This window comes from Cicer arietinum, chromosome 5, assembly GCF_000331145.2.
Source record: "Cicer arietinum cultivar CDC Frontier isolate Library 1 chromosome 5, Cicar.CDCFrontier_v2.0, whole genome shotgun sequence".
Classification (NCBI taxonomy): Eukaryota; Viridiplantae; Streptophyta; class Magnoliopsida; order Fabales; family Fabaceae; genus Cicer; species Cicer arietinum.
In genome coordinates this window covers 6795437-6809959 of record NC_021164.2, presented here as the reverse complement: position 1 = coordinate 6809959, position 14523 = coordinate 6795437, and the positions used below count along the sequence as shown (strand labels likewise).

Sequence of the window (14523 nt, the reverse complement as noted above, 5' to 3'; positions counted from 1 at the left end):
AAAACACATACACGCGTGGAGGCGGAATATGTTAGTTTGTTTATTGAGTTAGATAGTTGTCGGGATTAATCGTGGGGTATCGCTGCATTGGATTTCCTGTATGTCAATCTGGAAGATGGAGCTGTCCACGACACTCAACAGTTGGGAGGTTACATGACCCTATTACAGGTATATATATATATATATATATATATATATATATATTATTTATTAAGTTGTGTTATATATGCCTTTATTTATGGTGCAGTGCTGGATTTACGAGCACTTCCCTAGCATTTGTAAGCGGGGCGATAGAGGAGCGGTTCCTGCACATCTTCTAAGAGCATGTAGGTGGACTGCGAAACATGTTGTTGAAGGCGGATTGATGACATATCGTCGGAGACTTGATGCTTTGTCGCTCGAGGATGTACTATTACATCATATGATGATGATCGAGTTAATCATTCGTTTGTCAAGATTTCGATGTTCTCCGGATACCTTCGATTTGGTGGAGTCTCAGTCATGTATCTGCCAGAGCGATGTCTTCGACAGTTTGGTCGTATTCAGTGCATTTCGCGTGACGTTCCTCGGGTGCTGAACATTATAGATTGGGAGTGGCAGTCTACTATGAGATCATCTGTAGCTGCCTTTCAGAGCCTACATTATGTTGCCAATTTTCCTGGAAAGATCACTACAAATTACTATGCATGGTACTTAAATTTATCACATCCTCTGATCCACCATCCACCTACTGTTGTTGCACATGCTGGTCCATCATCTTCTGTACATGCTGGTAAAGACCGTAGAGCAGATGAGCTTGCACGTAGGGCCTTAGATATGGTAGCTCCATTTAGTGAGATTCAAGACATATTAAGTGAATTATGCCGCTTGTATGACAATTAGTTATTGTGTTATGTAAGATTGTGTTATATAACACGTAAATTTTTAGTTATTGTGTTTAATTTTGTTATTTATGATTTTTTATTTTGAATTAAAATGTAAATGATAAAACGACAATGATAAAAAGATAAATGATAAAACGTAAATATAAAATGTTCAAACATAAATTTTAATCTTTGGTTAATGAAATACAAGATGATTTGATAAACGATGGATCAATGTGTTCCCAATGCTTCATACATCTTGCATAAGCTATTTCCCATGTCTTTGCACATTCACTACAAAAGTCACTCCATTTTTGCGAGGTAGATGGCAAAGGACAATCAGACTTCATTTTGATCTGAACAAGAAAATATTAAACATTAATTTATCTGAAGAACAAAATACTAAACATTAACTTATTAAACAACTACCAATGATAAATTTTACTTGTACCCAATGATTTTCATTTACGAATCTAATTGCTAGTAAATTGATAAGAGAAGACTCTTTGGATGGTGTTTTGTTTAGAGGAAAGAATGTTATATTTTGATTACGAGACAACAACACCAATATGACATTATATAGTGTTGCTATCACGTAACCCAAGTTTGGTATAGTCATCCACTTATTTTTTCCTTGACCACCCAATCCTGAAATTTTCAACGAGTTCTGCACTGATTCAATACTGTCATCGAACACATTGGCATAAAGGTCCTAATGTAGATGGATCTCTTTATCCAATTGTGTTCGATGTAAAAGCCAAGATTCTTCAGTCCAACTTAACAATGTTGCAATTGCGCGAAACCCACAATTTCCATCAGACACAACATCTATTATCTCCTTAATATATTGATGTATAAAACTAGGAAAATGTATGTTATATGATTGTCTTGAAGAACATTGTGCTCATTGATTTGCAGAACGTTGAGATGTTTGCCTTGCAGAACATTGTGCTGATTGATTTCTATAACGTTGAGATGGTTGCTTTGCAGATTGTTGAGAGGCATCAACATACTCCCAATATGAAGGATCACGAGGAGTATCAAAATCTTTTTTCCTTTTACTAGCTCCCTTGGTTCTCACCTTCTCAAGTGGTGCAAGTATTGATGTTGTATGTAGAAATACAAGTTCACGCACATTTACCCTGAATATCCTTTGACCAACAATATCTTGTTTCTTCATGTACGCTTTCATTGCTTCCACCTCTTCTGAAAAGTCATATTCTAATAAAGATTATTCATCCTTCAATTCATGCTCAATGCTTAAATTTCTCCAAAAAAACATGAATGCTATCTAAAGGGATAACATTATCAGATATCTGCAACTTTGTCAACTCACAAGCACATGGTAATCCATGAGTTGTTCTGATTGACCAACCGCATTTTGTTTTGTCAGTTCCTACAATCTTCACCCTCTGCAACTGTTTGTCAATTTTTAAAAAACATTTCCTTGATACACAGTGATGTAGACTTCGAAAAAATGGTGAATTATACATGTGCTCAACATCCATGATGGTTTTCTGAAAAGAAGATTGAATGATACATATTTGGTTCTTCAACATCATATTCACAACATCTCAACTTTTACATAAATCACCAAAACTAGTTTGTAGCATGTTTTTCAATCTCCAATGAGCAGACTCAACTCTACAAATAAATTAAATAATACAAATTAGGCTTAATTGCAGTTTTGGTCCCTCTATTTTAGCTGAATCGTGAAAGTAGTTCATCCATTTTATTTCTCCTCAGTTTTGCCAAAATTCATTAAAGTGGAGAAAATAATTAAAAAATTCTATTATTAAAATAAAATAAAATACATTAAATTGAAGAAAAAAATGAGGTTAAATAGATTTGCAAAAAGAAATGACTTGTTATATTATAATAACTTTCTCCTTTTTTTTTTCTTTTCGGTCTAATAAATAAAAATTAATAATAATAAAATTTGAATTTAATGTTTTTTTTTCAATCTGTGGTATTTTATTCTTTAATTTAATGTATTTTTTTTGTTCAATTTAATTTAATTTATATTATTAATATAATTTACTCTATTATTATTGTTTTTATTATTACTATTGTTATTATTATAAAAAAAATCCGTTGTGTTTTTTCATCCCTATTTTAAAATAAAAAAATAAAAATTAAATAAATTACATATCGAATTTTTTATTTTTCCAATTAAATAAAAACTACAAGATATTTTAAAAGATTGAAATTTCCAGTAAGATAAATGTAACTTCAGGATATTTAAAAAATTTGAAATTTCCGATAAGAAAAATGTAACTACTTGAATTTTCTAATTTCCAATAACATAAATATAACTACCGAAAATTTCATGGAACAAATTTCCGGTATTTTAAATACTTTACCGAAAATTTGGTGGCAAAATTTTCGGTAATATAATTGTACAACCGGAAATTTAAAATACAAAATTTTCAGTAGTGAATATTTGTGTACCGAATTTTAATGGATTATTTTATATACCGAAAATTTGGTTGAGGGGGTGAAATTTTAAAATAATTTTTTTTACCATTCTGTCAATAAAATTTTTTAAGACAATTTTAGGTTTTTAACAATTTTAGGGTGTATAAGATTAATTGTGGGAGTACAAACTTGTCCAAATACAACTGTGTTGTGAAAGTTGGCTTTTGTACCCCTCAATTAATCCTATACTCCTCATTTAAAAAATTTATTTTTAAATGTCCAAACTACCCTTGATAAAACTGTAAAAATTTAAAAGAAATTTTTTTACCGGAAATTTCAGAATGAATGAAATTTCCGGTAGTTATAAATGAATACCGAATATTATTTATAAATTAATTAATAAAATAAATTATATTAATAATAATAATAATAATAATAATAATAATAATAATAATAATAAAGTAAAGTAAATTATATTATTAAAATACATCCTAAAATTTTGCCACAAACAAAACGTGTCCCTAATATTTTGCCACAAATATTCATCCTAAAATTAAATGGTTGACTAAATGTGCCACAAACAAAACGTGTCCCTAATATTTTGCCTATAAAATAACAACATATTTTCTTAACAACTCACTCCTATTTTTAGGAATATTTTATAAAATAACAACTTATTTTCTTAACAACTCTCTCCTATTTTTATTCCGATCTAATAAAAAAATTAATAAAATATTGTTAATATAATTAAAAAATAATAATAAAAATATTTAAAAAATATATAAAATTTTAATAATATAATTTTCGGTATTCATTTATAACTACCGGAAATTTCATTCATAATGAAATTTCCAGTAAAAAAAATTCTTTTAAATTTTTACCGTTTTATCAAGGGTAGTTTGAACATTTAAAAATAAAATTTTTAAATGAGGGGTACAGGATTAATTGAAGGGGTAAAAAAGCCAACTTTCCTGTGTTGTCCCTAAGCCGTGACCCATTGAACTGTAGTGTTGGACTACGAGGCCCAAGAGCTCACAACCATGTCTGAGTATTTTTGTTATTGTTTTTTCAATTTTCAATTGGTATAATGCAAATGCTATATGCCATATAATAGAATCAATTCAATTCATGAATTATGCATAATGAGTGAATAAAAAATGCATATAAGTTGGCCGCTGAGTACAATTTTTTACAATAATATAATATTAAATAAACATATATAAATATACACCTCAAAATCTGGAACTACAAACTTATATATGTGAGTAATAATGAATATAAATGGGCCAACTGCCAATAATTCGCCTTAAATCTCTATATCTCAGCCAGCAACTCAATCTTTCCTTTCTCCATAACTTCAATCCTTTCACTCTGTTCATTAACGTCAACAAATCTGGTCAAGATGCATTCCAACCTTGGTAGTAGGTTGCATAAAGCTTTTGATTGCTTGCACGAGATCAGGCCCAAAAAAGCAATAGGCCAAATATTTGAATGAGAAAAATCAAGTTATGATGATACAAGATTCCATATACCTATAAAATTGCACCTCAGTTCTCATCAAGGGCAAGATCAGCAGGGTCTCCTATCCAAGGCCTACCTTCCCTCCATCGGAACCTTATTCTTAGTTTGCCATTTGCATCTACCCCTACCACCTGTCCTTTGCTGGCATGTGTCTCCATCCCCCATCCCCACCGTGGCGATACCAGTCCATCTCTGATCCTTACTTTGTCACCCACTTTGAATGGCCTGACCCGTTCCATTTCCAATGCTTTACAAAGCCATAACCTCTCCACAAAACAGAATGCCACCCATAAATTATCGTCTTCCATCCGATGTACAACCCCAATGCTTGAATGACTCACTTCCCCCCAATGGTGGGTTGGAGTTGAAATTGATGCTCTAACCTTTACCCAGTCTCCAATACAGAGCTCCTTCTCTTCTACCACCTCCACTTCTGATGGGTCCAACATCCATGTTTTCGAACCCGCTGGAGTGTATATTCGAAGCTTTCCATCAGCATCAATTGCTTGTATAGTCCCAATACTAGCATGGGTGTGCCCTGACCATCCAAATCTAGGTTGTTTTACATAATGTTTAACTCTAACCTTCTGTCCCACGAATAGTTTGTCAACTCTTTCAAGATGGGAACTAGGTCCTACCCATTTTTCTTGCTCCCCACAAAAGCCAACAAAAGTGCTTCTGTCAATTTCATCTCCTTCATACCCTATTCCTTGAACGACACCAACACTACCTGGCCCAATTGATTTCCAATTATTTGTGTTTTCTTTCAATCTCACCCATTCTCCCACTTCAAATATTTTTTCTGTCTGCAGATCTGAAGGATCGCCTTTCCACAGCCCCGGCAAACCAAAGAATGAGACCCTGACTTCTCCATCTGCATGAATACTGGTTATAATACCTTGAGATTCAGGCTGAGCTCCTCTCCAACCCCACCTGGGTTCAACCAAACCAGATCGGAACCTAACATACTGCCCAACTTTAAAGCTATGAACCTTTTCAACATCTGTATAATGAGTGATCCACTTCCCTTTACGGAAACAACAAGCCAACTCCAAATAGCCAGAATCCTGTACACTATGCACAACAGCTAAACTCTCTCTCCCAACACTATTCCAGTCATAACTCGGTCTAGTTCCCAGGCTTGGTTTAGAGCGTACCCAATCCCCAACCTCAAATCCCGGAAGTCGTTCTGCATCTCCAGGAGAAACTTTCCACAAGCTCTGCCTACCAGCGACCCTCACCTACAAACAAAACATTTAAATCACTTATTGACTGTTGTAACCTCAAGATGAAATACATATTAACATTGTCAATGAAATGTTTCATACAATGCTTGAGCAAATCCGACAGTGGAAATGGTCAGTGTTTTAGTATAATAATTTTCTCAATTTCTTACAAAAAAACATAGATAGCTAGGAGTCCCAACAAAGCTAAACTATTTACAAAACTTTGATTATAGCCATATAAAGTGGCAAAATCCCCCCAGATAAATGCTATTATATAGGCTTCGTTTATAAGCTTTAATACCAATCTTGGCTATCATTGTTTAGGTCCTATTTAGTTGTAGTTATGAAAGACACTTGATATGTTATAATTAGTTTGAAAATTATTGGTTTGGTTTCATGCAAAAATTAGAATATAGCAAAGAACTAAGCTTACATTGAGAGCACCATCCATGTCAATTCTCACTATTTTTCCAACAGTAGCCGGAGTTTCATTTGACCACCCAAGTCGTGGCTGAGAAACAGATTGCATCACATGAATTTCTTGTCCCACCTCTAAAGCAGGAACTTTCTCCACATCAGTGACTGAGCAAGAAAAAGGTTTACTTCTGAAGCAAAAGGCAACACCCATATCACCATCTTCTTCCAAGCTATGAATTACCCCAATACTGTTCCTTGTAATATCTTCCCAACCATATTTTGGAGAAGATACTGAAGCTTTCACTCTGACCCAATCTCCAACCTGCTTTCAAATATATTAATTAACAATTTAAATACAACACGACACTAATAAAGCATTACACATTACACATTAAATATAAGGTATTAACAATTGAAATATATTAATTAACAATTTAAATACAACACGACACTAATAAAGCATTACACATTACACATTAAATATAAGGTATTAAACTTAAAATAGAAGCAAATGGTCAACATCAACCAAAAGAATTGTCACCTTAAAATCTTCCACCTTCTCCATATCTGATGGATCAGCTTGCCATGGTATGGGTCGATTTGGTATTTCTATTATTAAGAGACCATCATTCTCAATCTCACTTATTTTTCCAACACTATGATGTGTCTCACCACCCCAAGCATATCTAGGTTCTGCGACTGATCGCTTCACACACACCCTATCACCAATCTGTAAGACAAATACAAGTCACGTGACAAAAACAGAACTTAAATAGTTAGTCAGAATTAAAATAAGCTTATATTCTTCTTACCCTAAAAGGAGGAACATGCTCAACCTCCTCTGGTTCACAATGCCATGGATTTGGAAGATAGCTCAATTCAATTAACAGACTACTGTCAGGTCGGATACAATATACAATGCCAATGCTTCCTGGTGTCACAGATCCTAATCCATGTTTTGCAGATGTAAGGGTTGGACGAATACGAACCCAATCTCCAACCTTGAACTCCTCAACCCGCTCCATCTCTGCTGGGTCAGCTTTCCATCCTCTGGATGCTCCAGGAAACCCAACACGGAGGATTCCATCATCGTCAACACATAAAACTGTCCCAATGCTGTCACGTGACTGCCCACGCCAACCAAACCTAAAAGAGACAATAGTCATCAGAATCAAAGGCAAATGGTTGAAAGCATGGCATGCACAAGGCCCAATTAACAGAATTTAACAGTAAAGGCACAAGTTTGCCTGATATAATCATTTCCTTCTTAATTTTCAGAGTCTGCCTTAAATTCCTATTGGCTATGAATCTATGATGTATTCTAGTCACTGAAACACTAAAATAAAATGTCGCTTGTCTTTTAAAATGTAAGCATGTGTTGAGATTTTGATATGATACATGCCCATCTATAACAAACTATAAAGTACATTCCATTTTGGAAGAGTCAATCCCAAATCCAACTTCAATGCTAATGATTGTTTCACCATTTAGTCCTGTAGATGATTAAGTTGATGATGACCTTACCCAAATGATATTATGATATTCATACTTGTGGTGAATCATATTGCCAGTGATTCTCAACTTGCTATGAATCATATTGTTGAATAAGAGAAAATGAGAGACATATGGTGAAACCGTGTGTCTAAACTACACAACAGAGTCTGTTTTATATAGGCTCAAGGCAATAAATACAAAAATAAATATGGGAGATATCACCCCTATTTACATGATATGTAACAAATATAAATATATTTTCAATACTCCCCCTCAAGCTGGAGTATATAAATCATATGCATCAAGCTTGTTACATATATAACTGATTCGAGGACCTCTCAGGGACTTAGTGAATACATCTGTCAATTGATCATTGGAATTAACAAAGCTAGTGGTGATATCGCCTGATTCGATCTTCTCCCTTACAAAGTGACAATCTATCTCAATATGTTTGGTCCTCTCATGAAAAACCAGATTAGAGGCAATGTGCAATGCTGCTTGATTATCACATATTAATGTCATTTGTGTTGTCCCTTCAAATTGAAGCTCTTTGAGTAACTGTTTCAACCAAATGAGCTCACGGTCACTAATACCATAGCCTTGTATTCAGCTTCAGCGCTAGATCTTTCAACTACACTTTGTTTCTTACTTTTCCAAGATATTAAGTTTCCTCCAACAAATACACAATACCCAGAAGTAGATCGCCTATCAATGGATGAGTTTGCCCAATCGGCATCTGAATAACAAACTATCTGAGTATGTCCTCTGTTTTCATAAATTAGACCTTTTCCTGGAGCACCTTTAATGTATTTCAAGATTCGTATCACAGCATCTCAGTGTTCTTGACAAGGAGAGTTTAAGAATTGGCTTACCACACTAACTGCAAAAGAAATGTCTTGACAAGGAGAGTTTAAGAATTGGCTTACCACACTGACTGCAAAAGAAATGTCTTGACGGGTGACCGTGAGATAGTTTAATTTACCAGCCAATCTTCTGTATCTCCCTGAATCTGAAAGTGGCTCCCCATGATTAGGTAGAAGTTTGACATTTGGATCCATAGGAGTGTCAACCGGCTTAACCCTCAATAAACATGTCTCTTCAAGAATATCCATGGCATATTTTCTTTGTGAAATTACTAAGTCGTCCTTAGATTGGGCTACCTCAATACCCAAGAAGTAACGGAGCTTGCCAAGATCTTTAGTTTGAAACTGATGAGATAAATGTTGTTTCAACCGGAGTATGCCCATTTATGACAATATCATCTACATATACAATCAAGTAAATGCACCCTTAGGTTGAGTGGCGATAGAAAAGAGAATGATCAGCTTCACTTCGAATCATGCCAAATTGTTGCACTGTTGTGCTATATCTACCAAACCAAGCTCGAGGAGACTGTTTAAGACCATAGAGAGACCTCTGAAGTCAACAAACCATGGTAGAGGACTTCCCCTGAGCAACAAACCCAAGTGGTTCCTCCATATACACTTTTTCTTCAAGGTCACCATGCAAAAAATCATTTTTAATGTCAAGTTGGTGTAGAGACCAATGTCTGATGGCTGCAATAGAGAGGAGTAGTCTAACAGAGGCCATCTTAGCCACAGGGGAGAAAGTATCACTGTAATCGAGGCCAAAAATTTGAGTGTACCCTTTTGCCACCAAACGATCTTTCAAAGGATCAATCTTACCATCAAGACCAACTTTCACCGTATAAAGCCAACGACATCCTACTAAAGACTTTCCAGGCGGTAAAGGAACCAATTCCCATGTACCACTACTCTGAAGTGCACACATCTCGTCAATCATTGCTTGTCTCCACTCTGGGTGAGATAAAGCTTCACCTGGAGATTTAGGAATAGAAACAGAAGACAAACAAGTATAATGCAAAGGAGAAAGACGATGGTAACTCAAACCAATGTAATGAGGGGATGAATTACGAGTAGGACGTATACCTTTACGAATAGCAATAGGAATATCAAGGGTCGGATCCAATAAAGAATGAGGTGGCGGTGAAGGAGCGTCTGGAATGACCTCGGTATCAAGAACGAGTGTAGGGACATGTACAACCAATGGTTGACGACAACGGTATGTCTGAAGAGGTTGTATAGTTGGAGGATCAACAAGAGGAATCTCAAGTGGGACAATGGGAGGGGCCACCTGAGGTGTCTCAGGTGGGGCATACGTAATAGGCTCTAGTGGTAAAAGAGAAGGTGAAATAGATTATGGTAGGTCCAGAGGAATAGTTGCAGACAAAGAAGCAGGAAGCAACTCATAGTATGTAATAGACTCAAAAAATGTGACATCAGCCGATATGAGATATCGTCTAAGATTAGGAGAATAACAACGATATCCTTTTTGGGACCGATAATAACCAAGAAAGACACATTTTAGTGATCGAGCTGAAAGTTTATCAAGGCCTGGAGTGAGATTGTGGACAAAACATGTAGATCCGAAGACCCGAAGAGAAAGTGAGTGAAGAGGGGTACCTGGGAAGAGGATCGAGTGAGAGACTTTGTTATCAAGAGCAAACGAAGGCATGCGATTTATAAGATAGCACGCCGTTAGAACAGCATCCCCCCAAAAGCGAGATGGTACATTACCATGAAGAAGGAGAGTACAAGTGGTTTCAATAAGGTGCCGATTTTTGTGTTCGGCTACTCCATTTTGTTGAGGTGTATGAGCACAAGATGTTTGATGAAGAATGTCGTTAGAGGTCATAAAATTTTGAAATTGATGGGACAAACATTCACGGGCATTATCATTGCGCAAAGTGCGAATGGATACACCAAATTGAGTTTTAATTTCCTTATAAAATTGTTCAAAAATAGAAAATAATTCAGACCTATTTTCATAAAAAATAACCACGTACAACGGGAAAAATTATCAATAAAGGTAACAAAATATCTAGAGTCAAGAGTGGAAATAGTACGAGAGGGGCGCCAAACATCTGAGTGAACTAAAGCAAACAAGGAGGAAGCTCGTTTATTAGCTCGATCAGGTAAACGACTACAAGTGTATTTCCCTATCTGACACGACTCACAATTTAAGCTAGATAATTTGGTTCGATTGGGTACTAATTGTTGAAGTTTGGGAAGACTCGGATGACCTAACTGAGCATGTATAGTAAGAGGAGAATATGTTGTAGGGCATGCTGTTGATTGGTTTGAGCGATAATAAAGGCCATTAGACTCACATCCGACACCAATTTGTCGTCCTGATATTCGATCTTGCAAAGTAACATTGCAATTAGTAAATGTGACAAAACAATCATCAGAACGAGTCAATTGACTGATAGAAATTAAATTAAATGGACATCCAGACACATAAATGACAGATGTAACTAATAGAGTAGGGAGGATTTGGACAGTGTCAATCCCTTGAGACTATGTTTGGGAACCATTGGCTGAGACTATCCTAAGTAAATAACCAGATGTTGTGAGAGAGGAGAAAAGAGTCTTATTACCAGTAATGTGATCAGATGCACCAAAATCGAGAATCCATGGGATAGGAGAAGGTGAGATGCAAACAAGTGAATTAACACTTTGTGCAGCCGAAACAACGGAACTCGAGTTCTAACAATACTATACCCACCGAAGAAAATCATCATAAGTAGCCATAATCAATAAGAAATTACCTAAAACCAGCAGCGAAACAATGGCGGAAGAGGTTTTTTTTTTTATGAAACGTACTATGTGCGGTGAACAGTGTCGACGCGATGAACAGTGTCGTGCGATGAACAGTTGACTGATTTGCTGAAAAAATGAACGAAAAACGACAAAGAAAAGGTAAACCGGAATTGGGACACAGTCTATCGGGAAAAAAAAAATCTCACCGATGGACAGTGGGTCCTGAGGTAATCACGGTATAGGGTTGTCTCTCTTAATAGGCTCTAGATACCATGTTGAATAAGAGAAAATGAGAGACGTATGGTGAAACCGTGTGTCTGAACTACACAACGGAGTCTGTTTTATATAGGCTCAAGGCAATAAATACAAAAATAAATATAGGAGACATTATCCCTATTTACATGATATGTAATAAATATAAATATATTTTCAACACATATTAAGATCAGGAATCTAGTACTTAACCTTTTTTTGCATATATAGAGGTCAGGGGATTTTCTTTTTTCTTGCACCATACCAATCAAATGTCTTATATTCCTTCCTTTATTCTCAACTTTTTTCCTTCCTCACCTAAACCCTATAACTTTAACAGGCATTGAGATAGATACGGGTGCTCTATTGGGTTATGTTCTCTTCTCCCTCTTATTTTGTTTTCTCTGTATATCTTTTCCTTTGTTTTTAATTTTTCTTCTAATGTTTTTCTCATAAGAAAAAAATACATGATAAACCAAAAGAATTGTTATTAAGAGGAACATAAACTCCTCCACATAACAGAATCTCTGCAATCTGTATGCGTTCAATGAAGATAAAAGAAACCCCCCACCACAGACATATAACATAAAAATGCCATTACATTGCATACACAATTGAGTATTGCAGTAATGAAAAACCATACCTAGGCTCTTTTACATCTTCTTTCAGTTGTACATGTTGGCCCCTGTCCAATGGAACGACTTTTACAACTTCATTTGTCAGAACATGAACGTCCCCCGAACAAAATGAAACGATGAGATTATCTCTGTCTGGAACACTATGCACAAAGCCAACACTCTTTGCTCTAGCACCTTGCCACCCGTATGTTGGAGTTGTGACAGTTCTTTTAAACTTCACCCAATCTCCCACTTCAAATCTATATAGTAACAAGCAAACAAATTTTAATGCATATTTGTTGCATATGAATAGACAACAAATATTATATCTAGTGAAAATAATCCAGAAAATGATGTCTTCCACACACATTGTCGAAGATAAATGAACTCCTCTATTCATGAGTGCCTCCATCAGATCTTCGGATATCCATTCTCGGGGTAAAGCCTCTAAGATGTCCCGTAGTGTCTTGCCACTATAACAAAACAAACCTATCAGTCACAGTAATGATTTGGAATTTAATGTGTTTAATATGTTGATGTGGACTAACAATTAAAAGTTGAACACGGATTCTATGTTTGTTTTGAGATTAATTATTCAGATGATTAAGAAAACTTCAAAATAATTGAAATTTGACGAAAATAGTGTCTTCAGCTGCGAGCTTGTGACTTTACCTGTGGTTTCTGACTTCAATATCAGCATCGGGATTCATTAGCATAACAATAAGCCAGTCCAAATTTTCACGTATCATTTTTGCTGTCTCTGCTGCTATATGGAAAGCATTATCACCATCATCATCCTGCACAAAAATTACATTTGAACCATAGCTGATAAGGATGAAAAGATGAAGCTTCCTTCCAAGGGATAGCAAATATGTTAATTTCCAATATATTCCAACTAAGTGAACAAAATTCAGTCTAGAAATAAGTTGATAACAATTATCTTGGATCATGCACAAATGTCAGTGCAAGAAGTTTTTTTTAAGTTAAAAATTTATTAAAAATAAACGGTGCAAGAAGTTCAAATACAGATAATATAAAGAGCACAACAAATCAAACAAATGTATAAATTTCAATATCATGGCATCAAGCACATAACCCCAAATATATCAATAGATACAATTCATTCTAGAATTCAATTATATAAACTTAAAAAATTTATTTCAACATTCATTCCAAGGGATAGCGAATATGTTAACTTCCAATATATTCCACAAAACTTCTTGGATCATGCACAAATGTCAGTGAACAAAATTCAGTCTAGAAATAAGTTGATAACAATTATCTTGGATCATGCACAAATGTCAGTGCAAGAAGTTTTTTTTTGTTTAAGTTAAAAATTTATTAAAAATAAACAGTGCAAGAAGTTCAAATACAGATAATATAAAGAGCACAACAAATCAAACAACTGTATAAATTTCAATATCATGGCATCAAGCACATAACCCCAAATATATCAAAAGATACAATTCATTCTAGAATTCAATTATATAAACTTAAAAAATTTATTTCAACATTCATTCTATGTCTTCTCCAGCATACTTGTTGAACTTTAATATGACCCATGTTCCTTAGATTTGGTATCCAACTTCCAAACACCTTTTTGAAGGTTTAATTTTTTTTTTTAACCCAACCTTCAACAGAAATTTATCCAAGATTAAAATTAAATTACTCGAGTGGCTACATCAGATACTGAACTCAGAAATCAACAAGTCATATAATGAAGATCTATTAAATTAAATAGAAACAACAATGTAAGATAAATCAGCAGAATAAAAAAAATCATGAGCAAAGGCTAACAAACAATCTTTATTAGAGTTACCAAATCGAAATTTTAACATCATTAATTACTAGAATTCAGAATTCAGGCTAGGCCTAACACAACTCAAAAGCTAGCTCAGGGGGTGAGAACTGACTAAGCCTAATAAGAACTACTTTTACACCATATCTCTTGTTGATATGGAATCATAACACACTTCCTCAAGCCCGTAACATGACATCTAGAGTTTGGATAAATATGGGTGGTTTAATAACAAATCTAAGATAGAGGCTGATACCATGTTAGAATTTCAACCCAACCTAACCCAACTTCAAA

General features: G+C 34.9%; 1 protein-coding gene across 1 annotated transcript in view; it reads right to left on the bottom strand.

Annotated features, from left to right (window-relative positions):
* Nucleotides 1-4424: 4424 nt before the first annotated feature.
* Nucleotides 4425-14523, bottom strand: part of LOC101489954 (E3 ubiquitin-protein ligase KEG) — a 20005-nt gene continuing 9906 nt past the window's right edge. The window contains 7 exon segments of the mRNA XM_012715231.3: nt 4425-6043; nt 6462-6767; nt 6987-7175; nt 7258-7591; nt 12458-12691; nt 12800-12904; nt 13104-13228. Coding sequence (XP_012570685.1) covers nt 4829-6043; nt 6462-6767; nt 6987-7175; nt 7258-7591; nt 12458-12691; nt 12800-12904; nt 13104-13228 — 2508 coding nt within the window. The 3' untranslated portion in view covers nt 4425-4828.